This window comes from Mobula hypostoma, chromosome 8 (genome assembly GCF_963921235.1).
Source record: "Mobula hypostoma chromosome 8, sMobHyp1.1, whole genome shotgun sequence".
Classification (NCBI taxonomy): Eukaryota; Metazoa; Chordata; class Chondrichthyes; order Myliobatiformes; family Myliobatidae; genus Mobula; species Mobula hypostoma.
In genome coordinates this window covers 68,467,700-68,492,730 of record NC_086104.1, presented here as the reverse complement: position 1 = coordinate 68,492,730, position 25,031 = coordinate 68,467,700, and the positions used below count along the sequence as shown (strand labels likewise).

The following is a 25,031-nucleotide window of genomic DNA, read 5'->3' as shown; positions in this document are numbered from 1 at the left end:
ACAAATCAGCAACCACAAAGTTGAAATTCATTACATCTATTTTTTTGAGGATGAAATAGGATGAGATGTTTTAAGGTTTGTGGATTAGGATGATTTTAACATCATTTATTAGCTGTTGGAGAGAGCAGGGTATCTCTTGGTTTAACTTGTTGGTCTATGTGCAGCCACTACCGAGGGAGTTAGATCTGTGTAATGTGCAGTTACAGCCATTTCCCTCTCAGGTTTAAAGAAATGCTTCAGGAGTATATCTTGAAAGATGCCAAGGATTATATTAACTGTTTATTTAGAGACAAGTCACATTTAACAGGTTTTACAGACAAAATAATACATTGTATATAGTTCCATTTTAAAAACAATTTGGTCTTAGATCTGAATAAATAAAATGGCAGGCACTTTTCCACATAAAACACAAGGAAGCACACATGCTTACATATTATGGAGCAAGTCCAGCAACCTTTAATAGATTGGAAATAATCTGGTACAAATCCAGAATTATTACAAAACTTCTGGATTTTTTGCCACCCACACTAAAATTTAAATAGCATTGACTTTCTATTCAGAAATTAGATTTATTAAACAAAATTAATTTACATTCTTCTTTGAAGACATGAAACATCCCCTTTCATGATGTACAGCACAGATAATCACACACAATTGATAGTGAATCTCTAAAATAATCTGCTCGCACAAGATTGAAAGAGACATAATTACACTCATGGCTGACACTGTCCAGGATAATACTCTGTCATCTTTTTCTGCCCCACATTTTATTTGGCTACCATGTACGGAGTGAAGCACGCAATTCCAATTCCCACCAGACCTTATTTCAATTGGCTCCAGAATCATCTCCTGGGATACATTTTGACAGAGAACGCAAATAATCCTCCACAGGAGATCAGACAGAGAGTAGAATGGTGGAAATTGTGAAATTCATAAAATCATTCTGTGCTTTCAGTGAAGTGTAGCATTCAGGTTGATCAGCACAACAAATTCAAATCCTGACTAAGCGATACAGATGACCTTGGACCCACAATACTTTCGAGGTTCACAACTGGTATCCTTGGAGAGAAACCTTCATACACAGATTTTGCACAGCCCAATTGCAACGTAATATCACAAAGTGATTATAACTCTGCAAAATCCGATGACCCTCTGTGTCCAATGGAGCTGGTATCAATGCCCTCAACCATTTTTCCCCCCATATAGTATTTCAGACTAACATTTCAAATGGGGATCCTGAAGCCTGCTCCAGATTCTGATCATTTCTTGAGGATTTCTGCTGTGAACTAATATTAAATTTTTGTATGCACAGGTGATTTGTCTGTCTTTTTGCATAATATCAAAAGTCCTGAATCCCTTGTGTTTCTCTGGAGCAAGGCCAAGTTTTCGAAGGCACATTCCAGTATACACATCATCAATTGGATATAGTGCTACTTGATATGAAATATTATGAAGTCTCTTTGCCAAGTATCCAGAGTAGAGAAACCCACCTCCACCTGCATAGGGAGGATACACACCTTCAAATACGCTTTCGGGAACATAGTACTTTAGTTTCTTCTCTCGATGAGGTCCTGCATTTGTAATAACATCACCGATAAACAGATCTTTTGCTTTATCCTTACCCAATGCATCTATATAGTCTATAATCTGTAATGTGTTTACAAAGACATCATCATCTCCTTTAAAAATGTACTGAATATTGGAGCAGGATTTGCTTATCCATTCTAAAAACAATACTTCTTTTAGTGTCAGATTAAAGAATGTGTCTCTGTAATCCCACAGAAGAATATCTTTGTGTTGGTTACTCTCAAACTGAAGCATATCCGACAAGTTGGGAAAGTCATCTATTTCAGAAGACCTGCCCAGTAAAAAGATTCTTGCAATGGTCTTATTTTTTATTGTTACTTCACTTCCCCAGGACTGACGAATGGCTTGCCTTCTGTCAAAGTGCGATTCCAGTGATTTTATAGCCAACAGAAGCACAGGCTTGTTCTGGCATTTCGTCGGTTGGTCGATTATTAAGGGATAGCTCCGACATCGCAAGTATGTTAGAAAATCTTTGAAACGGTCCGGCAAACTATCAAAGTTACTAATCTCCTCCTTTAAATTTGTATTGGGTTCACAAGTATACATGTTTGTCATGTTTACGTTCTCCATCACAGTTCTGTTGTGTAGAGCAGCAGTAACAGGGTTGTACAATTCATCTAACTTGTGCTGTTCTCGATTCCAGAATGGTTTAATATGCGTCACCTGCTTCCAAAAGACACTGTCTGCAATTATCATCTTTTTGGTTGAGTTTTTGTCTTCATGATCATTCCATGAAATCTCTACCATGATATAAATGAAGAAATTTACCATCATCATAATCACAACCAGCTTTGTTCGTTTGCGTCCCACACTCATTTTTTCATAACTGCAAAATAAAAAAGAAATAATTACCAAATAGAAATAGCATGAAGTTGTTTTAATACTTATTAGACAGAATAGCTGCCAAAATGTTGGTGACTAAGTATTAGTCATTCCAGGGTTCATGGACAAATGTTCACCGAAATTACTCAACTGAAGAGGCAGGTTAAGAGTCTTTGGTAAGACTGGTGTCTCATGTAGGACAGACTTGATGAACTCATGAGCCAGGTAGGATTTTATAACAGTCTAGTAATATCGTGGTTCCTACTACTAAATCCATTTAAAAATATTTCTACAATATAATAACTTGAACTTAAATTTCCTAGCTGCCACAGTGAGTTTCATGTTGGTGTACTTGAAACAGTAATCCAGAAGTTGTGCCAACAGTCTCCAGAAATAACCGCCGCATGACTGTAACTAAATCCATAGGTCTACACCCATGAGGAACTCCTAAGTGGATAATTTCAATTCATTATTTGTATTTCTATCCAGAGTCACAATCCATTTTAACACTCAGAATAAAACTTCAATTCTTACACTCTGAAATCAGGTTACCAGAGCTTGGTATCAAAGGTCAGAGAAGGGAGACAAATACGGCTCCAACAAACTCCTCACAAACTGAAGCAGGAGTTCAGGTAGCAAAGAAAAAGTGTAAACTTGAAAGAAGTGAAAGCACAGCTGGCAACCATCATATGAAAGGATAATGAACATCTACAGGAGGATATGCTCTCTCATCTCCACCCCTTCTGTACTTCCCAAGAAATATTTCCAAGTGTTAACAGAGGCCTTCCTTTACTGAAACAAACTCCTCTGCAAAGTTTCACAACCCACAGAACAAATTTACATGATTCTACATGGGAAAATTAATTCTATTCACCACAGATTCACTTGATCTGACAAATACACTGTGTTTGCTGCACAGGATATGGGTCACTGCACAACTAGAGAAAATCATCTCCAACATCTCAAGCTTGGTACAACAGTCGTAAAAGGATTAATGCACCTGCTATTATTCTGAATATTACAAAATTTTAGGTAGATCCTTTTTATTTTTTACACCACAGATTAGCAAAAATATACTTAGCAGAATACAGTAACATAGGAAGGAAAACCCTTGTAAGATTTGTACCATTTGCTTTCATGAAACACTGTCATCATGACCATCTTCAAAAAAAAATTAAACCCCAGCATCTCTCTGCCATTTAATAGAGTCATTGAGTCATCCCCCTCAACTGCTTTCTCAGAGTGATGGGAAAGCTGCTCCCCGAAACCCACCAAAGGGAACAATGGATAAGATCAGTCTGCACCATGTAATAACTCAAAGTGGTTGTGGGAAGCAGGAGCAACTACCACACATGATCTTCCTCAACCTCACCGCAGACTGTGACTCCATCAGACACAAACATCCTCTTTAAATTTGACAAAAAATTTTTTTCCCCTTGTGTTTGTTTTGTGATGGCATTAATGCTGTTATACCAACCAGCTGGCCGAAAAGACATATAATGTCAGTGCAACTATGTCAACGAGAAGATGATCAATACCTCTACCATCCACTCATGACATCCAGTGACATTATTCCAGACTTCATCACTGATAAGCTTCACTCAGTTCTAAAAAAAACTTCTTGGTGTAATGAAATTTATTGACAAGACAGACAGTGATCCACTTAAGCAACACAGCCTCTATTCCAGAATAACAGTCATCCTATCCTCAAGAGTTGAGCTGCTCCATTGTCACCTCATTCACTGAAGCTTATCAATGGACATATTTTGCAATTATTGTCCACAAAAGATTCTCTACCAATTTCCCCCTGCTATACAAATCAACTTCTAAATGTAAGATTCCACAAGAAAACCCTGCAAACCATGGACTGTTTCCCACAGTTTGGGCATCGCCTCTCAGTGCAGGTGAACGTTGATAATGAAATTCTCCAACATCTTCACTGCCTGAGCAATCCTAGGTAGCAGCAAACAATCTGCTGGAGGAATTTGGTGACTTGAGCAGCTCCTGCTAGATTTGGGGGGGGGGGGGGGAGCACAAAAAAAAAGTAAATGTTTTGGGTCAAAACCCTGCATCAGGAATGCCAGAAATTACTTTCCCCTCCACAGATGCTGCTTGACCTGCTGAGGGGGTTCCTCCAGTTAAGAACTAGAGAGTTTGTTGCTTCGTGTTCCTCCAGTGACTCAGGTTCTCTTGAGAAAAAGGGATTTGCACAGATCAAGACTTCAAACCAAGTACAAATCCCAACAACAGTGATCCCTTCCTTTCTCCTCCTGACTGCTTGCAGTAGGTACCATGAAAGCATTTGAAAGATACTTTCCAACGCTGTTCCTCCAACCTGCCGTAAGGATAAGCAAATTAATGTTACAGTTTCAAGGGGAACATCCCAAGCATCAAAGAGCTAATTACACTCAGCCAGTTGTTTTCGACAGGCCATGTAGTGGCATGTTCTATACCAGAATCCTGAGACACAGTTTGAAACTCCATTGTGGGAATGAGATTACCAAGTGAAGAGAGGGATTCAAGGTGGTTTTCAAAATCTTTTTGGAATAAGTACCACATTCTCAATGACACTTGCCAAACCATTCCCAATGAATGTTCAAAGTGAAGGCAGCATTTTCAGTGCACTGTTGAGGATTTTGAGGTCACAGATCAGGAGTACAGAACAGCCCAGTATTGTGAACGAGTTCAAATTAACCACTTCAAATCCTATTAATCACTCACTGCAGCTGTGGCAAAAATATCCAGGTCCCACAATGCATTTCATTGGTCGTCCCAAAACTCTCAGGAGTGAAAACAAATCCTCCTCAATCCTGAGAAACTGCCTCAGAAAGAAAGACCAAATGGGTTCAACTTACATCTGTTGGCACACCCAAAAAACCAAATTCTCTTTTTTCCCTTCTGCCTGCAAGTTCTTGTATTTGCTGAAAGAGTAGTTACTTTAGCTTACTGGCTATCATCCAGGATCTTACAGACAGATACAAGGTATTAGAAGAACTGGTTAATGACACACGGAAATTTAGACATCACACCTGAAAATTAAAATACATGCCTTTCAGCCAAGGAACAACAGGCTCCAAGGTTCAGTGAGATAATACACCACTGAACAAACACATGGAGAGCCATGAATCTTCTATGCAAATAACCCATTTTACAAATGGAGACAGTGAGCAAAAATGTTACACCAAAGGAGCTGACAATGCATAAAATACAACAGATGAAGGTAAACAAGCTGTTCTTTCCAATAGGCAGAGAATTGTAATGTATCATCAAGCACTCAAATGAAACCAGGGAGAGTGTATTCAGCACATTACAAACAACCTGCCTAAAAATTAAAATGGAATGTCACAAGCTTTGGGAACCAGAAGCAGGGATGCCTTCCTAAATCAATGGGAGGGGAAGTAATGCACTGAAAGCATCAAGTTATTTCCTTCTACTGCCTGCAGGGAAAAAATGTGATTTTCTTTCCAACACTGTGGATTATATTCCTCTGCATTTTTCTCTGAAAATACAAAGAAACAAAAATGGAAACTGAGGAAAAAAGCAAATTAAAAGAAAACTTTAAAAATCTATAAAGGTAAAGATAGGCTTTATTTGTCACGTGCACATCAAAACACAAGGTGAAATGCATCGCCATGCTTCTGGCAGCAACATAGCATGTCCACAACTTATTGACTCTTGTGTCTTGGGAATGTTGGAGGAAACCAAAGCAACTGAGGGAGCCCCATACAGTCATGGGGAGAAAGTACAAACTCCTTTCAGACAGTTGTGGGACTTGCATCCACAATTGGCATGTCTTTTCTGTCATGTCATTATAATATTTACGGTTCCACTGGAAATGGCAATAACCCTGAGCCAATGAATTGCATTCACCTGAACTCAAAGCCTCAGGAAATGCTCTCCCCAATTCCCATCAACATTAAATGTAAAAATTCCTTAGCATAGTTCATTAGGATTTTAGAAATTCTTTCTAATTAGTGCTGAACTTACATTTCTGGCATTTCACTTGGGCAATGTCCAGCTGCCAGCAGACAGAAACAAGAAAATTCTCCACTCTCTGTTCATCTCATTCTGACAAAGCAGTCCAATAACATCAACATCTAGGATTCCAAATAAAATAATTAAAATATTTGTTACGCTGAGTAAAACCTCTTAAATCTCCAAGTCAAAAACTTTAAAACTTTAAGTGCAAGAATCTGCAGCACCAGTGTAGCAAAAGTGACAAAACTTTACAAAACAAAAAAAACAGCTGAAACTAGAACAGTAAAAGGAAAAATCATGGGATCACTCCACATTTCCTTGGCAAAGGACAGTTTGCTTTAAGCAGTGTTAAGTATTTCAGAGGTAAAAATAGAACTAAAAAGATTTTAAAGGTGGTGATAAAAATAATAAAGATAGTGAGCTCTCAGCTCTTGGCATTTGTTCCATGCTCTCCATCGTGCAACATTAAAATTTCTGATCAGCCAATTATAAAGTACTTTTTGAAAAGAAGCCATTAAAATGGTGCATTGGAATAAATATCATTAATGTTCAATGGCAAAGAAATTGGTCTTTCGCACAATCGTGGCCTACTGCGGAGGGTATGTTGCAGGAAGGATGTGAAGACTTTGTAAAGAGTGCCGAAGATGTTTCCCAGGATTAGAAGCTCCGAGCTGTAAGGAGAGGTGGGACAAGCTTGAGCTGCTTTTCCTGGAGCTATGGAGCTGAGGGTAGAGCCTTAGAAGGGTTGATGGTCAGAATCATTCTCGCAGGGCAGAAATGTCAAGAAGAAGAGAATATGCATCCAAAGTGAGAGAGGGATAGATTTTAAAGAGATACAGTATGTAATGAGATATATTTCACTGTATAGAGTGGAAGGTGCCAGGAACAGTACTGGTGGAAGCAGATTCGATGGTGATGTTTAAGTAGTTCTTAGACACATTATATGCAGGGAATGGAGGGGTACGGATAACATACGGGCAGAAGAGAATGAGTTTAATCTGGTATCATGTTAAGCACAGATATTGTGGATCAAAGGGTTCCTGGGCTGTATTGTTCTGTATCTGTTCATCAAGAACCTTTTAATAAAACTGCAGGTTTGCCAGATATTTAATGCTAAGCTTCTGTGGAAATCAGCATCAGGCATCACTCCTAGCCTTAAATTCTGCTAATAACAAAGAGTTAAGAAAATTCCTCTGTGGGAAGAGTACTCAATTTCCATACTGGAGAAAGACCACATCAACCACTCATTTCAAGTTCCTCTGTGGAAAACTTGTCCAAACATCAAGATATAGAATTTGTGAAGGGATGGACAAAATTGTAAAGGAGAAAGAGGAGCTCTGGTAAAGAAATGGGGATTAAAGTAATCAAGTAAAAGCATCAGAAAACGCACAAATAAAGTAATTATGGGTGGAGCCAAGAAACAGCATGGGGCAGCAAAAAATGATCAAGATTGTCTGCAGGCAATCAGCAATAAAAGTTATGTAAATCATGGTAAAAATCAGGGAATTAGAGACACATGCAACAGAGGTAGTACAATAACTATAGAGGAGGGGGCAGGTTTAAATCTGAATATAAATTCTGCTAGCAGTAATTGCACGGAGGATGAATTCATGGAGTATAAAAGATGTTTTCTGCAACAGTGTCTTGAAGAACCAACAAGGGAATAGCTAATTACAGTTATAGTATTCAGAAAGGTTTCTTTATACAGTATTTTTGTTAACGTGCCTTTTGAAAATAGTAATCACAATATAATGGTACTTTATTTTACATAATGATTTTAAGTGATGAGTTCAATTAAAAACATTGGTTTTAAATCTTAACAAAGGAATCTACAATGGTATCAGTTAGGTTACTGAGACTGTCAGGTACACAACGTACTTGGAAACCACTAGACATAGGAGCAGAATTAGGCTATCTGGCCTATTGAGTCTCCTCTGCCATTCACTCATGGCTGAATTATTTCCCTCAACACCATTCTCTGTGCCTTTTTCCCATAACCTTTGATGTTCTGACTAACCAAGTGCCCATCCCCTTCTCCTTTAAACACACCCAAAGACTTGGCCTCCACCCTCTGGCTAAACAAATTCCTCTCATCTCTGTTCTAAAGGGACATCCTTTGATTCTGAGACTCCACCCTCTGGTCCTGGACTCTCACACTATTTGAAACATCTTTCCATATCCACTCTATCTCAGTGTTTCAATATTCAGGAGGTTTCAATCAGATCCCCCCTCACTCTTGATTACTCAGAGCCATCAAACACTCCTCATATGTTAATCCTTTCATTTCCAAATCATTCTCATAAACCTCCTCTGAACCCTCTCCAATGTCAGCACATATTTTCTTAGATATTGGACCCAAAACTGCTCAATGCTTCATATATGGTCTGACCAATGCCTGATAAAGCCTCAGCATGACACTTGTTTTTATATTCTAGTCCTCTTGAAATGAATGCCAACATTATATTTGCCTTCCTTACTGTCCACTCAACTACAAGTTAACCTTTAAGGAATCCTGCACTAGGCCTTCCAAGTCCCTCTGCACCTCCAATTTCTGAACTTGCTTCCTGTGGAGAAAATAATATACGCCTTTATTCCTTCTATCAAACTGCATGATCATAGACCTCCCTATACCATATTCTATTTGCCCATTCGCCCAATCTGTCCAAGTCCTTCTGTAGACTCCCTGCTTCCTCGACAGTTACTACCTGCCCCTCCACCAATCTTCATATCATCATCGGCAAACTTAACCACAAAGCCATCAATTCTGTCATCCACATTATTAACATACACCATGAAAAGTAACAGATCCAACATCAACCTGTGTGGAACACCACTAGTCACAAGCAGCCAACCAGAAAAGGCCCCTTTTATTCCCACTCTGCCTCCTGCAAGTCAGACAATGCTTAATCCATGCTAGTATCTTTCCTGTAATAACATGGGCTCTCATCTTATTAAGCACCCTCACGTGCAGCACCTTGTCAAAGACCTTCTGGAAATTCAAATAAACATCAATTGGCTATCCATCTATCCTCAAAATTCCACCAAGCTTTTCCAGACAAGATTTCCCCCTGGCCACTAAATATCCCAGGAGATAGAAGAGTTGTGCGGTACGTGCAATCTTACAGCCCTCCAGAACCATTCCAGAAGCTCAAAATTCCTGAAAATCTCCACAGTTACTACTGGGGTGTAGTCCATCTGGTCCAAGTGACTTGTCTACCTTAAGATCTTTCTGCTTAGCAAGCATCTTTTCCTGAGTAATAGAAACTGCACTCATTTTTGTTCCCTCTCTGGAGTTTTGGGCATCCTGATGGAGTCTTCACAGTGAAAACTGATGCAAAATACTTATTCAGCAAATATCCACTATCTCTTCATAGTCCACTACTATCTCTCCAGCAGTCTAGTGCTAACATCTGCCTGTCTAATCTTTTGATATTTTCTTTTATATTATTGGCTAACTTACCTTCATATTTCATCTTTCTCTCCCTTAATATTTTTATAGTTGTCTTTTGTTTTTTTTAAGTTTCCCAATCCTCAAGCTTCCCACTAATTTCGGATCTATTGTATGCCCTCTCTTTTGTCTTATGCTGTCTTTGACTTCCCCTGTCAGCCACAGTTGTCTCATCCTCCCCTTAGGATGCTTCATTTTCTTTGGAATAACCAATCCTGTGCTTTCTGAATTACTAGAAACTTCAGCTATTTCTGCTCTACTCTCAACCCTGCTATTCACTTCCCTCTTCCTATCAATTTTGGGCAGTTCCTCTTTCAGGCATCTGTATTTCCCTTTACTCTATTGTAATACCAATACATCCAGTTTTATCTGCTCCCTCTCAAACTGCAGGGTGAATTCTACCATATTACAACAAATGCCTCCAAAGAGTTCCTATACCTTAAGCTCCCAAATAAAACTGGTTTCATTGTCCAACACCCAATCTAGAACTAGCTTTACCCTAGTGGGCTCGAAAACCCATCTCATGGGAATTCTACAGTGTGACAGTATATCTACTTACGAATAAATGAAAAAGGATCTAGTGTTTTCCCAGCGAATAAACTCTTCTCAGTCTTCCAGACAAATACAAGTATTGATAATAAATTCTGCAATCAGATGCCAGGCATCAATAACAGAGTTTGTCATTGAAATGTCAGTTATAATTAATACTTGCACCCGGCTGGAAGCCCAAGAGGAGTTTATTCATCTGTTTGCAAATACTTAAATGCAAAATCTACAAAAAAAAATCCTTTAAGGTACGGGAAGCCAAACAGGAAGAGTTGTCTCACTCCAGCCAACAAAAGGCATTAACATTGTATTACCTCAAAAGAAAAGACCAACAATGCCAAAAAGCACAGTGGGCAAAAAGCTCAATAAACAACAGAAAGAGTGCATCACCTCTCAGACTGCGCACTCATTACTTGGTGCTTGGCCCATGGCAAACCTACGGATTTCACATAGGCCTTATCATCCACATCAGATTTCAAAGATTCAAAGACTCAAGTACAACCTTGAGATTTATTTGCTTACAGACAGACGTAAGGCAAGGAACCCAAAAGAACCTAAATTTTTAAAATTACCAACTCCCAATGCATACAGAGAAAGAGAGGGAAAAAAACCACCAGGTTGGATTGGCAGTAAGAAAAGCGAATGCTACGTTGGCATTCATTTCAAGAGGAATAGTGTATAAGAGGAAGGAGGTGTTGATGAGGCTCTATGGGGCACTGCTGAGACTTCATTTGGAATACTGTGTGCAGTTTTGGGCCCCCTATCTGAGAAGGGATGTTTTGATGTCGGAGAGAGTTCAGAGAAGATTTACGAGGATGATTCCTGAAATGCAGGGGCTAACATATGAGGAGCGTTTGTTGGCTCTTGGACTGTGTTTATTAGAGTATAGAAGAATGAGAGGGGATCTCACAGAAACATTTCCAATGTTGGAAGGGTTGGACAGAGTAGATGTGGAAAGGCTATTTCCCGTGGTGGGTGAGTCCAGGACAAGAGGCCACAGTCTTAGAATTAGAGGGTACCCATTTAAAACAGAGATGAGGAGAAATTTTTTTAGCCAGAAGGTCACAGATTTATGGAATTCGTTGCCACATACATCTGTGGAGGCCCGATCATTGAGGGTGTTTAAGGAGACTGATAGGTATCTAATTAGTCAGGGTATCAAGGGATATGGGGAAAAAGCTGGAAATTAGAACTAGATGGGAGAATAGTTTAGTTCATGGTGGAGTGGCAGAGCAGACTCGATGGGCTGAATGGTCCTTTGTTTTGTGATCTTGTGAAAACAAATCATGCAACAACGTTAGTGAGGAACAACAATCTGAACCAAATCCCCAGAGCAGGCCCAAAACCTTGGTATTCAATAGACAATATTATAGACAGTATTCAGTTCATCATATCAGTGGGGCAAATCGTCAGTGTTTTTAGATTTGAAACACAGCAGCAAGGGGCAGCCTCACGGCCTTAGTGTTCAGAATTCAGAGATTTCTGAAGCAATCATGCACCAAAAAGGGGATGAAGTAGCAATTTTGTACAAATTAATTACTGTCATTTGCTACACTCAACTATTTTAAACGTTTATTTTGTGGCAAATTCAAATTCAAGTAGGAGTTGCATCAAAGTGCAACGATCTCAGCCAGGAATAAAAATATCAATCTGCAGTTTTATGCATTTGTATCATATAGCTCATGGAGACACAGACAATGATTTTGCAAAAATATCTCATGAAATTTAGTGTATTGTAGTAAAGCAAAATAAAGCTTTGGGGGAGATGACAGAAGAGAGCAGTTTTGAGGAAACAAAGTCCACTAGGGGATAAGTGACATGGAGGGGCATTATCAAGCACGTGTAGCAATGCTGAGAAGTGTGTAAGTGTATACAGAAATCTGAATTCAAGGGACAGCATAGAGGGGGGCATTGTCTTCCAACACACATATTATATGTTACCCTGGATCACATTTTCAAATGATACTGAATATTTTGTTAACTCACCCATTTACCATGATCTAATTCTGTACAACAAAAATAAAATTGATTTTTGCAGGAGCTTACATTCAAGTTTCCTGCTGGACTTCGCTGCAACGGCGACTGCATTTAAAAATCATTGCACTGGATATTACACATATGGAGGCAACTCAGGAAAATGAAAGAAATTATTCATGGTATTTCTGCATTGTTTTGACACTGCAAAAGGTATATTTCAGAATGGGAAATGGCAGGAAGGGAATAAGTAGGACAATGAAAGAAAAATTAATATTGGGGTAAGCAGAGCAGTGCAGATACACTGCAGAAATGCTCCCAAGTTCAAAACAATGAAAGGCACCAATGAATAACCACCAGCAAGATTTGATTTTAAGGGGGTCAAGAAAGGGAAACTACCTGTAAATTGCGTACAATTTCAGGGCACAAGTGTGCTGTGTTTGAGAGCAATCTATTCGCCTGGACACCAGGATATGAAATCTATCTGGACTCTTGAAAAAACAACTGCAGAAATGAAGGAATTAATTCCAACTAGATTAATAGGCAAGTTTGAGATTTTAAAAAATTCCCTTAAGAATTTGCTGGAAGAGCATCTGTGAGTTCATCGGACAAAAATAACTAAAGCTGAAAAGGCATGGGAACAAATCACTTTACCCACTGCAAAGGTACCCCATTCAGCAAACTGTCAAGTGTTCGTTGAATATTTGCCAGAACTGAAGTGGCAAGACATTTAGGTTACAAATATTGCAATTTAAAAAAGAGGCTTTGTGCCATGCACTTAGTGCATATCAATTCAATCAAACAATTAACCACAGTGCTCATCTTTGTTCAGTATTCAAAATAAAAGCAGTATGGAAGCATAGTGACAGAGCTGATATTCAGGAGCCTATTCTGCTCCTCTGACTTATGATGCTTAGATATTTTGGTGGATACAGAGTCTAAAAATAACATAAGAAACCACTACGTTACAGTAAAGTAGAATTGAAATGCTAACCTTGCCTCCCTGCTCACAGATAGCAGCCAAAGAGATAGGAAGCCTGAGAAGACAAGAGTTTCACTCAGGTTCACTGATCCGAGATGAAAAAGCAGCGACTTGCAGCAGTTTTGGAGCTTTGAGCAGCGCAGGCAATCAATGTTCTGGATCGATTGACAAGAACAAATTAAAGCAAGGTAGGGTCAAGCAGAGCGGCCATAGTTAGAGTGGAGAATTTGTACTCTGGATCATTTGGGAGGCTGACAGTGTGATAGATACAACATATAGAGAGGTAATTACATCCAAGGAGCAGGAAAACAGGAACCTGAAAGACAGTCAGGAAGGGGAAAGTGCTTAAACAACCAGTACAATGCACCCTTGTAGCCATCCCCTTAAACAACGGGCATCACTTTGGATACTGTTGGGATGAATGGCCTAGCAGAGGAAAGTCACAGCGGTCAGATCTCTGGCACCAAGACCGACTCTGTGATTCAGAACTGAAGGAGGGAGAAGAGGTGAGCTGTGGTGATAGAAGATTCTTTAGTTAGGGGAACAGAAAGGAGGCTCTGTGGACAAGAACGAGATTCCCGGATGCGATGTTCCTCCCAGATGCCAGGTTCTGGGATATCTCAGATCGAGTCCTCAGCATTCTGAAGTGGGAGGGTGAACAGCCAAAGACTGTGGTCCATGCAGGTACCAATGACATGGGTTGGACAAGTGGCAAGGTTCTGCAAAGGGAGCTCAGGGAGTTAAAGGGCAGGATCTCCAGGGTTGTAATCTTAGGATAGCTACCCATACCACATGCTAGTGAAGCCGGAAATAGTAAAATAGAAATAGTATACAATTTAATATGTGACTAAGGAGTTGGTGTAGGAGGGAGAGCATAAGATATTTGGATCATTAAGCTCTCTTCCAGGGAAGGTCAGACCTGTACAGAAGAGACAGTTTGCACCTGAACTGGAGGGGGACCAATATCCTAGCAGGAAGGTTTGCTAACGCTGTACGGTGGGGTTTAAACTAGAGTTGCAGGGAATGGGAACCAGAGTGCCAAAACAGTTAGTGGAGAGGTTGTGGAGGCAGATGTTTGTAGGACCTGGTCAGGAATTGGTCAAAGTCAGGAATCAAAAGGTTGACCGTGGTGTGACTTGTGTCCTGAGCTGTATGTATTTCAATGCAAGAAGTATCATAGTTAAGGCAAATGAGCTCAGGGCATGGATCAACACATGGAATTATGATATTGCAGCCACTAGTGAGACTTGGTTGCAGGAGGGGCAGGACTGGCAGCTCAATGTTCTGGGATTCCTTTGTTTTAGACATGACAAAGCAAGGGGGATTAAAGGAGGAAGGGTGTTGTTACTACAAAGGGATAATGTCATGGCAGTGCTCACTCAGAACAGACCGGAGTACATGCAAAGTGAAATAATATGGGGGAATTGAGGAATAAGAAAGGTATGACCACATTAATGCGGCTTATATTACAGACCACCCAACGGTCTGAGAGATTTAAAGGAACAAATTTGCAGAGAGATTGCAGACTGTTGCATGAAACATATTATAGTTGGTGTTTTTAACTTTCCACATATTGACTGGGTCTCCCATACTGTAAAAGCACAAGATGGGATAAACTTTGTCATAAGTGCGCAGGAAAGTTTCCTTAATCTGTACGTAGATACTTGATCTGCTACTAGGGAATGAGGCAGGGCAGGTGGCAGAAGTTTGTGTAGGAGAACACTTTGCATCTAGTGATCACAATAACATTAGTTTCAAAATAAATATGCAAAAAGACAGGTCTGGTCTGCAGATTGAGATTCTAAATTGGAGAAAGGCCAATTTTGATGGTATCAAAATGATCTTGCAAGTGAAGCATGCTATTTTCTGGCAAAGGTGTACTTGGTAAGGCACTGGTGACCATATAAGTATTGAGAATTGTGAAGAGTTTTGGGGTCCTTATCAAAGAAAAGATATGATGGCATTGGAGAGGGTTCAGAGGCAGTTCAAAGGATGATTCTGGGAATGAAAAAGTTGTCATATGAGGAATATTTGATGGCTCTGGGCCTGTACTTGCTGGAATTTAGAAGGATGGAGGGGATCTCATTGAAACATTTTGAATATTGAAAGGCCAAGGGAGTAGATGAGGAAAGGATATTTCCCATGACGGGGGAGTCTAGGACAAGAAGGCACCATATAAAAGTTGCGGAGAAATTTCTTTAGCCAGAGGGTGGTGAATTTGTCGAATTTGTTACCACAGGCAGGGTGTATTTAAAGTAGAGATTGGTAAGTTATTGATTAGCCCTGCCATCAAAGGTTACGGGGAGAAGGCCAGGGAGTGGGGCTGAGGAGGCAGGTAGAAAGGGATCAGCCATGATTGAATGGCAGAGCAGACTCAATGGGCCAAATGGCCTAATTCTGCTCCTATGTCTTATGGTAAGTGGGAGGCCTTCAGAAGTGAAATTTTGAGAGTACAAAGCTTGTATGTGCATGTCAGAATAAAATGTAAAGATAACAACTGTAGAGAACCTTGGTTTTCAGCAGACATGGAGGCCCTTGTTAAGAAAAAAAAGTTGTATAGCAGGTACAGGCAGGTCAGAACAAATAGGGTGCTTATGAAGTGCAAGAAATGCAGAGAACACTTAAGAAATCAGGAGGGCTAAAAGAAGGCATGAGGTTGCCCAAGGAGACAAGGTGAAGGAGAATCCTAAAGGGTTTCTACAGCTATGTTCGGAACAAAGGATTGTAAGGGACAAAATTGGTCCTCTGGAAGATCAGAATGGTAATCCTGTGTGGAGCCAAAAGTGATGGGGGAGCTCTTAATTAAATTTTTTTGCATCTGTATTTACTCAGGAGATGGGCACAGAATCCATAGAAGTGAGGCAAAGTGGCATCAACTTCAGGGACCCTTTACAGCTTACAGAGGAGGAGGTGTTTGATGCCTTTAGGCAAATCAGGGTCGATAAATTCCCAGGGCGTGGCAAGGTATTCCCTTGGACTCTACAGGAGGCAAGTGCAGAAATTGGCGGGGCCATAGTAGAGATATTTATATCATAAGACCATAAGATACAGGAGCAGAATTAGGCCATCTGGCCCATTGAGTCTGCTCCGCCATTCAATCATGGCTGATCCATTTTCCTTCTCCTCAACCCCAGTTCCTGGCCTTCTCCCCGTAACCTTTGATGCCATATCCAATCAAGAACCTATCAATCTCTGCCTTAAATACACCAAACAACCTGGCCTCCACAGCTGCATGTGGCAACAAATTCCACAAATTCACCACCCTTTGGCTAAAGAAATTTCTCCGCATCTGTTTTGAAAGAGCGCCCCTGTATCCTGAGGCTATGCCCTCTTGTCCTAGATTCTCCCACCATAGGAAACATCCTTTCCACATCTACTCTGTCTAGGCCTTTCCATATTCGAAAGATTTCAATGAGATCTCCCCTCATCCTTCTGAATTTCAGCAAATACAGACCCAGAGCTATCAAATGTTCCTTGCATGATAACCCTGTCATTCCTGGAATCATCCTTTTGAACCTCCTCTGGACCCCTGCTAATACCAGCACATCTTTTCTAAAATGAGGGCTTCAAAACTGTCCACAATACTCAAGGTGAGGCCTCACCAGTGCCTTATAAAGCCTCAGCATCTTGTATTCTAGAGCTCTTGAAATGAACGCTAACATTGCATTTGCCTTCCTCACCACCGACTCAAGCTGCAAGTTAATTTTTAGAATACCTGCACAAGGACTCCCAAGTCCCTTTGCATCTCAGATTTTTGGATTTTCTCCCCATTTAGAAAATAGTCCCCACATTTATTTCTACTACCAATGTATCAACCTTAACAACAGGGGAGGTACCAGAGGATTGGAGGATAGCAATGTTGTTCTGCTGTTTCAGAAGGCTCCAAGCATAATCCAGGAAATTATAGGCCATTGACTCTGACATTGGTAGTGGTAAAGTTATTGCAAGGTATTCTAAGGGACTAGATATACAAGTATTTGGATAGACATGGTCATAGTCAGCATTGCTTCGTGCTTGGTAGGTCATGTCTAACCAATCTTTAAGAGTATTTTGAGGAAGTTACCAGGAAAGTGGATAAGGGCAAGGCAGTGGATGTTGTCTACATGGACTTTAATAAGTCATTTGACAAGATCCCACATGGGAGGTTGGTCAAGAAGGATCAGTCACTTGCCATTCTAGATGAGGTGGTAAATTGGATCAGACATTAGCTTTGTGGGAGAAGCCAGAGAGTGATAACAGATGGTTGCCTCTCAAACCAGAGGCCTGTGACTAGTGGAGTGCCATAGGGATCAGACCTTGATCCATTGTTGTTTCTTATCTATATCAATGATCGGAATGATAATGTGGTTAACTGGATCAGCAAATTTACATATAATGCCCTGATTAAGATTTCTACTGCCATGCTATGCTGTGAGGTATTTTACTTTAGTAGTTTTCTGTAAAAGTAGTGTGCTGGTACAGTGTTTTGGTTTCAGCTAAAGATAAGGAGACACGTTATTCACCTTAGGAATGCTGGGTCAGCCAACCGGATGGCGGGATGAAGCGAAGGTTCTGCAGAGAACTGGGTACAGCGAGATTTCTGATGGACAGTAGTCAGGCTCGGGGTCTTTTGGCGGGGGATGCAGAGAGGAGAGGATCATATCTGAAGGGAAAACCTTAATGCATGGAGTCCAAGCAGGGAAATTCTACCTATGATTGGCAATGAGAATTCAGTGCCGTGAGTAAAGCAGTTCACCCAACTATTACAGACATGAGCTCCAACACTTAAGTTCATTTAGACAGGATTCATTATAATATGCCGTTTTATGTTTCTTCTTTTCTTGTTAATTGTTTGATAAAGCTGAAGTTTAGGAAATATACTTTCAGTATAATTTTATGCTGGTGTATGATCTGGGAAACTGATAACCATGTCTGGGTAGTATTTTCACAACTTTCACTGCAATCGCTGTTCCATAATTGGAACATCCTAACATTCCCGTTTGGTTGAACTCCAAATAATACAAACTCTAGCCGTATATTGTTTATGAAAGGTGGACACCACTGAGTCACCTGGCTGTTGGTAGAGTTAGCTAATGAGGCCAAGACTGTATATGAGCCCCAGTGACATGTTACATGTGATGACACCAAGATTGGGGTGCAGTGGATAGCAAAAAAAGCCATCATGGCTTGCAGACGGATCTGCATCAGCTGAAAAAATGGGCTGAAAATGGTGGATGGAATTTAATGCAGACAAGTGCAAGGTGTTGCACTTTGGTCGAACCAACCAGGATAGGTCTTGCACATTGAAGGTTGGGCACTGAGGAATGTGGCAGGAAAAAGAGATCTGGACATACAAGTCCACAATTCATTGAAAGTGACATCACAGGTAGATAGGGTCACAAAGAAAACTTTTGGCACATTAGCCTTGATAAATCCATGTATTGAGTACAGGAGATGGGATGTTATGTTGAAGTTGTACAAGCTGTTGGTCAGGCCCAAAGTGGAGTGTCGTGTGCAGTTTTGGTTACCGACTGACAGGAAAGATGTAAACAAGGTGGAAAGTGTACAGAGAAAATTTACAAGGATGTTGCTGGGTCTGGAGGATCTGAGTTATACGGAAAGATTGAATCGGTTAGGACTGTATTCTTTAGAATGTCGAAGATTGAGAGGAGATTTGATAGAGGTATACAAAATTATGAGGGGTATAGACAGGGTATATGCAAGCAGGCTTTTTACACTGAGGTTGGTGGAACTGCATACGTCATGGATTAAGGGGGAGAAGGTGAATGGTTTAAAGGGAACACGAGGGGAAGCTTTTTCACTCAAAGAGTCATGAGAGTGTGGACTGAGCTGCCAGCACAAGTGGTGCACACAAGCTTGATATCAACATTTCAGCAAAGGTTGGACAGGTACGAAGATAGTAGGGGTATGGAGGGCTATGGTCCCGGGTCAATGGGAATAGGCAATTTAAGTAGTTTCTGCATGGACTAGATGGGCAAAGGGCCTGTTTCTGTGTTGTACTTTTCTATGACTATCTGAACTCCTGAGTGGCTCCAGCATTTCTCGCTCAATTGTCAGACTGGCCAATTCTGACACAAACTGGAAAGGCCGATTATTTGAAACTACTGACTTCAATATTTAGCCCTAAGAATGTGGCACAACCAGATACGAGATAGATCCTATCATTCGAGCTGATATAGAACACAAACGGGCCAAAAGTTTGAGTGATTGCACGATAAAAAAAATAAACTGACAGACAACTAAAAAGTTTGATTCTGCCCTTAATGAACTAAAGGTGGATGCTCTTCAAAGTGTCTGTGTTGAGTCAGCACTGCACACATTACAGAGAAAATCTGAGTGAATGACTGCTTGACTTGCTCAGAGCATTGGCATCTTTTGACAATGGGAAAGGAAAAGGAAAATTGGCAGGTATTGCATCTCCTGCAATTGTATGGGAAAGTGCTGCGAGAAGGAGTTAGTGTTAGAGATGGAGATGGAACAGTAAACCAGAGTCCCACAGGAAATAAAGGAGGAGGGAGAAGAGGAAAGGAAGAGTCATCTGTTAGCAACACCTTATTGACAATAGAGGAAATTATACGCGATGTGATGGCCCATGGAGCAGGTTAAAAGATCTTACAACTATCAATTCCATCGAGTTCCATCACTCAGCCAGAGAAAGCTAAGCAGTTACCAAAGAAAATATTCAGAACATTTCAATCATAACCCCAGGTGATATGATTTGATACCTTACAAAAGTGAGAAATAATGGTGTTTACCTCAGAGACAATGCAGTCTGAACTCCCAACTTGTCAGAGCAATAGTTGAACAAATCAAAAAGGAGAGCTAATTTAAGGAGATGGTGGAGTACTGAGAAACACAAAGCTTGCCTATACTTTCCACATGACCTATTGGGATTATATAGCTTAGTCAATGGAGAGCATTAAAAAATATTTTTGAACGAAGGAACACACTTACATGTCTCATTTGCTGGCACAAGTCATGACAGGTCAGACATAGCCCCTTCTAAACTTGTCCATCTCAGATCTACAGATAAAACAGTCAAGATGGTGAGAGGCATTGATCGTATGTATAAGAGAAGTAGGCCATTCAGCCCATCAAGTCTGCTCTGCCATTCAATCATGGGCATAGTCAAATGCTTATTCCCAAGGCTGAAATGGCTAATACAAGAGGGCACAGTTTTAAGGTGCTTGGAAGTAGGTACAGAAATGTCTGGGGTAGTTTTTTTTTATTTATCTATTTATTTGTTTTACACACAGAGAGTGGTGAGTGTGTGGAGTAGGCTGCCAGCGACAGTGGTGGAGGCAGATTCAATAGGGACTTTTAAGAAAAATAGAGGGCTATGAGTAACCCTAGGTAATTTCTAAAGTTAGTACCTGTTCAGTACAGCATTGTGGGCCGAAGAGCCTGTATTGTGCTGCAGGTTTGCTATGTTTCTAAGATGTTTATCACTCAACAGCTGGTTCGAAGTAAGTGGTTGGTAGCAGGAAAATACTAGTTCATAGAACAGTCACCAAACGATGAGATGCCAATGATAAACAGAGAGAATGGAATGCAAAGAATAAGTTGCACCAAATGAAACAAGATGACTACTCTCTGATACAGCCGACGCCTGGGGATGTGCATTTGTTTTACTTGCCAGGACTGCACATCAATGAGCAAGATCAGCATTCACTGCCAATCCCAACGTGCCCTCAAGAGGGTGGAGGTGAACACTGTGGAACTACTTCAGTAATGTGGTCACAGTTTAAGCTGTTAGGATTTCAACACAGTCAGAATGAAGGAACAGCAAAATACTTTCAATGCAGATTGTCGTGTGTGACCGAGGAATGATCAGGTACAGGTGCACATTCCTTTATCCGGAATTCTGAAATCCAAAAAGCTCCGAAAACCTAAGTTTTTGTCGCCAACAGCTGACGTCACTCAGGTGTGACGTGGCAGCACTAGCAGAGGCCGCCAGACGTCAGTTGTGGCTCAGCGCTCGTACTGGTTACACGTGCATTTGCTGTTCACTGATATTTTGTGTTCACTGTTGACTTTATGTTTAATTTCACTGTGAAGATGTCAAAAAGAGCTGCAGATACCCCTATGGGTAACAATGAGAAAAAGAGAAGGAAGCATCTCTCGTTACCAATAACACAGAAAGTGGAGTTATTGCAGAAGCGTGATCGTGGTTGTCTGTGCGGCAACTTACTTAAGAAAATAGTGTTGAAACTACCACTGTATATGATTTAAATAAATAGAAAGACAAGTTACTGAAGTTTTATAGTGACAGTGACGTTCTACATTGATTCGGTTCACTTGAAGCTGTATATTTTCATGTTTTATTGCATATTTTTGTTGGAAATAAAAATTGTTCTTGTCTTAATTCCCTAAACAATACAGTATAACAACTATTTACATAGCATTTACATTGTATTAGCTATTATAAGTAATCTCGAGATGATTTAAATTATATGGGAGGATGTGCATAGGTTTCGTGTGCCGCCGGGTCCTAAAGTCCACCGCACTGAGACAGGTTAAGTAAGGGACTTGAGCATACGTGCTTTTTGGTATCGGGGGGCGGGAAGGAAGGTCTGAAATCCGAAAAATTCTGAATTCCGAAATGCAACTGGCCCCAAGGATTTCAGATAAGGGTTTGTGGACCTGTATTACAATGAACACATCTGCTGAATGCGTGCTTCAAGGTGGTAGATGTCTTAAGCTTTAGAGGTTATTTTAACAAAGCCTTGGAGAGCTCTACAATAATTAGCAAAGGGATTGTGGTTACAGTGTGCAATTCGAGGGAGAGAGTATTTAAAATGATGGAAGTAAAGTCAAGTAATCTGCTTTACTATTTTGTTATCAAGTTTCTGAAGCGTTGAAGATGCTCTTGTCAGGCAAGCTCAGAGTATTTCTTCAAACTCCCCGCACATTTTGTAATGGTAGACCTGCTTTGGGTAACCATAACCTTCTCTGCATGATACCTAATCACAGACATACTCTTGTATCTACAGTACTCAGGTCACCAGTTCAGATACATTTCTGATATCAAATTACGATTGTGTTTGGAGTACGATTTGGCCTTGGCAATACAAGTTCTACTGTTTTGAGTTTGCCAAGATGTCACAGGGGAGGTCACAACTCTGACAGCAGAAAATGGTTGGGCATCAAGAACAGTTATAGTTATGTAGAATCAGGCTTTTTCGTTCCTGTTTGGACCAAACCTACAATTAAGTCTGAGGGCGAGTGGTTCTGGCAGAACCCGAACAGAATAACTGGTGAATGATGTCAACAACCATTTCAGTAATTTTCCATTGATGATTAACTTGCCAAGGCTTTCAGCATGTTTGGAGCCTCACCTCAGGAAGTTAGCCACCAAAGGAATGGAATTATGACTAAATACAAGTGGGCACTGGAATCCTTTTGATAAATGAGTTGTTAGGAATACGTTAAAGTAATCTAGGAGATGGAAGTAAAAGGAAGTGCAGTTTTTATTTTACTTCCACCTATTTTCCAACTGTATCATTTTTCTTTTTCCTCACCTTTTACCATTTTTGTTTAGTGCTTCTCGAGCTTCCTTCAACCACTTTACTGAATTTGCACCAACTTTTGTACTGAGACACCACCTAAAAAATGCCACAATCAACAAACACTGTGCAGTGCATCATTCAGAATAAATCTGAACTTGCAATGCCAGCACAATCTCTCAGGGGAACTCTCCTTGTGACAGTTTAGACCAAACGAAACTTAAATCAGTTGTTCATATCAATGGATTTCTGGACACTTTTTTGAAAAACCTGTTAAAAATCTGTACAATAAATGGAGATGGTCATGCTGAGTTCACTATCAACTGGCGCTCTTCAGTACAGCGAATTAACTTCAGATCTACAGCCATCATTGACCCAGTTCATGACAACTGACAACCACTGCTGGACTGTTTGTGCAGGGATGATGAAACACAGAATTAACTGAGTCAGGGATTTCAGGTACTGATTACTTTTCATCAAGATCTGCTTCCAAATGGCAGCTCCAAGTGCCAACAACAGACAGCATCAGGAGTAGCTCCTGATCTCTTTATGTATCCATCACTTTCCGACCAATACTGTGATTGATCTGGAATAGGCAAACCAGAACAACCTGGCAACAATCGCTGCCGGTTGCATTTGCATGCCCTTTACTAGTCTCAGTAATAACATTTGACCCCAGCATTCCAACTTTTAAAAGATCTAATGCTGGGAAACTGCCCATCACCAGAGGACTCAGGAATGAAAAACATTAAGGATCTGCAGAACCCTTTCAGAGTCTGGCTTTTCAGAGACAAGCCCTCGAAATGCTATGCTTGATAATGCAATTATTTCCAGAAGTCACATCTCGCAGGCTTTGTACATAAAAAGCTAATCCTGAATAGTGTGCCCAACTTTCCAAAAGATGCAATGTCACTCCATACAATCCTCACAAGCAGATGTACCAGACTTCACAGTAAACTGGGTAAGGGAGGTTTATGCACAGTAAACCCCGTTTAACCACAAGGATAAAAGGTTTTGGACACCAGCCACACCCGAGATAAGCAAACAAACACGTGATAAATGTCCTGATGAAATTCTGATGAAGAGTCTTGGCTCGAAATGTTGACCCCAGAGATGCTACCTGACCCACAGAGTTCCTTCAGCATTTTGTGTGTGTTACATGACAAGGCTACTGAGGACAACAAGAAGCAACCTAATCGTTAGTACATGTATACCAGCAAGTTATAGTTGGATATTCACATGCATTGATCTTCCAAATCCAAACATTCATATATGCCTCCCCCTATCCCACCTGTTTGCTGCATTATGGCATCAAGAGAACTTCCACTGTGACTCATTTTTGAACAAAAATTACATGTGGAGTACCTCAAGGGTCAATACTAGGGCCTCTTCTGTTGAACAAATATATACTTCCTCTCGCTCGAATCATGGAAAGCAACAAAATATCTTATCTTAATTATGCAGATGACACTCAGATTTTTATAACAGTGTCATCAAGTGACTACGGTCCCATACAATCACCAAAAAACTGGATTGAACAAATCACTGAATGGACGAGCCAAAATTTCTTCCAGTTAAAAACAGAAATCTGAAATAGTTGTTTCTGATGCCAAAAAGGAACAATTAAAAGTCAGTAAACAACAGGAAATCTGCAGATGCTGGAAATTCAAGCAACATACATCAAAGTTGCTGGTGAACGCAGCAGGCCAAGCAGCATCTATAGGAAGAGGTGCAGTCGACGTTTCAGGCCGAGACCCTTCGTCAGGACTAACTGATTAAAAGTCAGTGCTCACTTAGAATCCCTGTTGTTACAGGCCACAAACCAAGCCTGAAACCTTGGTGTTGTGATGGACTCTGACTTAAATTTTAACTTCCATATTAAGACAATTATAAAGTCAGCCTACTACAATTTTAAAAACATAGCAAGAGTTAAAGGGCTTATGTCTCAGTAAGATCTAGAAAAACTCATCCATGCATTTATTTTTGGTAGGCTTGGCTACTGTAATGGCATTTTCACAGGCTTTGTAAAAAAAAAATCCCTCAGACAACTGCAGCTCATTCAGAACACTGCTGTTAGAGTCCTCACTAAGACAAAGAAAGTAGAACATATCACTCCAGTTCTCAGATCGCTACACTGGCTTCCTGTCTAGAGGATTGACTTTAAAATATTCCTCCTGGTTTATAAAGC

The 25,031-nt window shown here is 40.4% G+C and overlaps 1 protein-coding gene across 7 annotated transcripts in view; it reads right to left on the bottom strand.

Moving 5' to 3' along the window:
• Positions 1-242: 242 nt before the first annotated feature.
• Positions 243-25,031, bottom strand: part of LOC134350612 (N-acetyllactosaminide beta-1,3-N-acetylglucosaminyltransferase 2-like) — a 60,485-nt gene continuing 35,696 nt past the window's right edge. For 3 of the 7 annotated variants that reach the window (XM_063056070.1, XM_063056065.1, XM_063056071.1), the window contains one exon: positions 243-2,413. In XM_063056070.1, coding sequence (XP_062912140.1) covers positions 1,216-2,403 — 1,188 coding nt within the window. In that variant the 5' untranslated portion in view covers positions 2,404-2,413 and the 3' untranslated portion in view covers positions 243-1,215. Of the gene's footprint in view, positions 2,414-6,396; positions 6,507-20,291; positions 20,361-25,031 lie in introns of all 7 variants that reach the window. The other 4 variants (XM_063056066.1, XM_063056069.1, XM_063056067.1 and 1 more) reach the window with 4 other exon arrangements.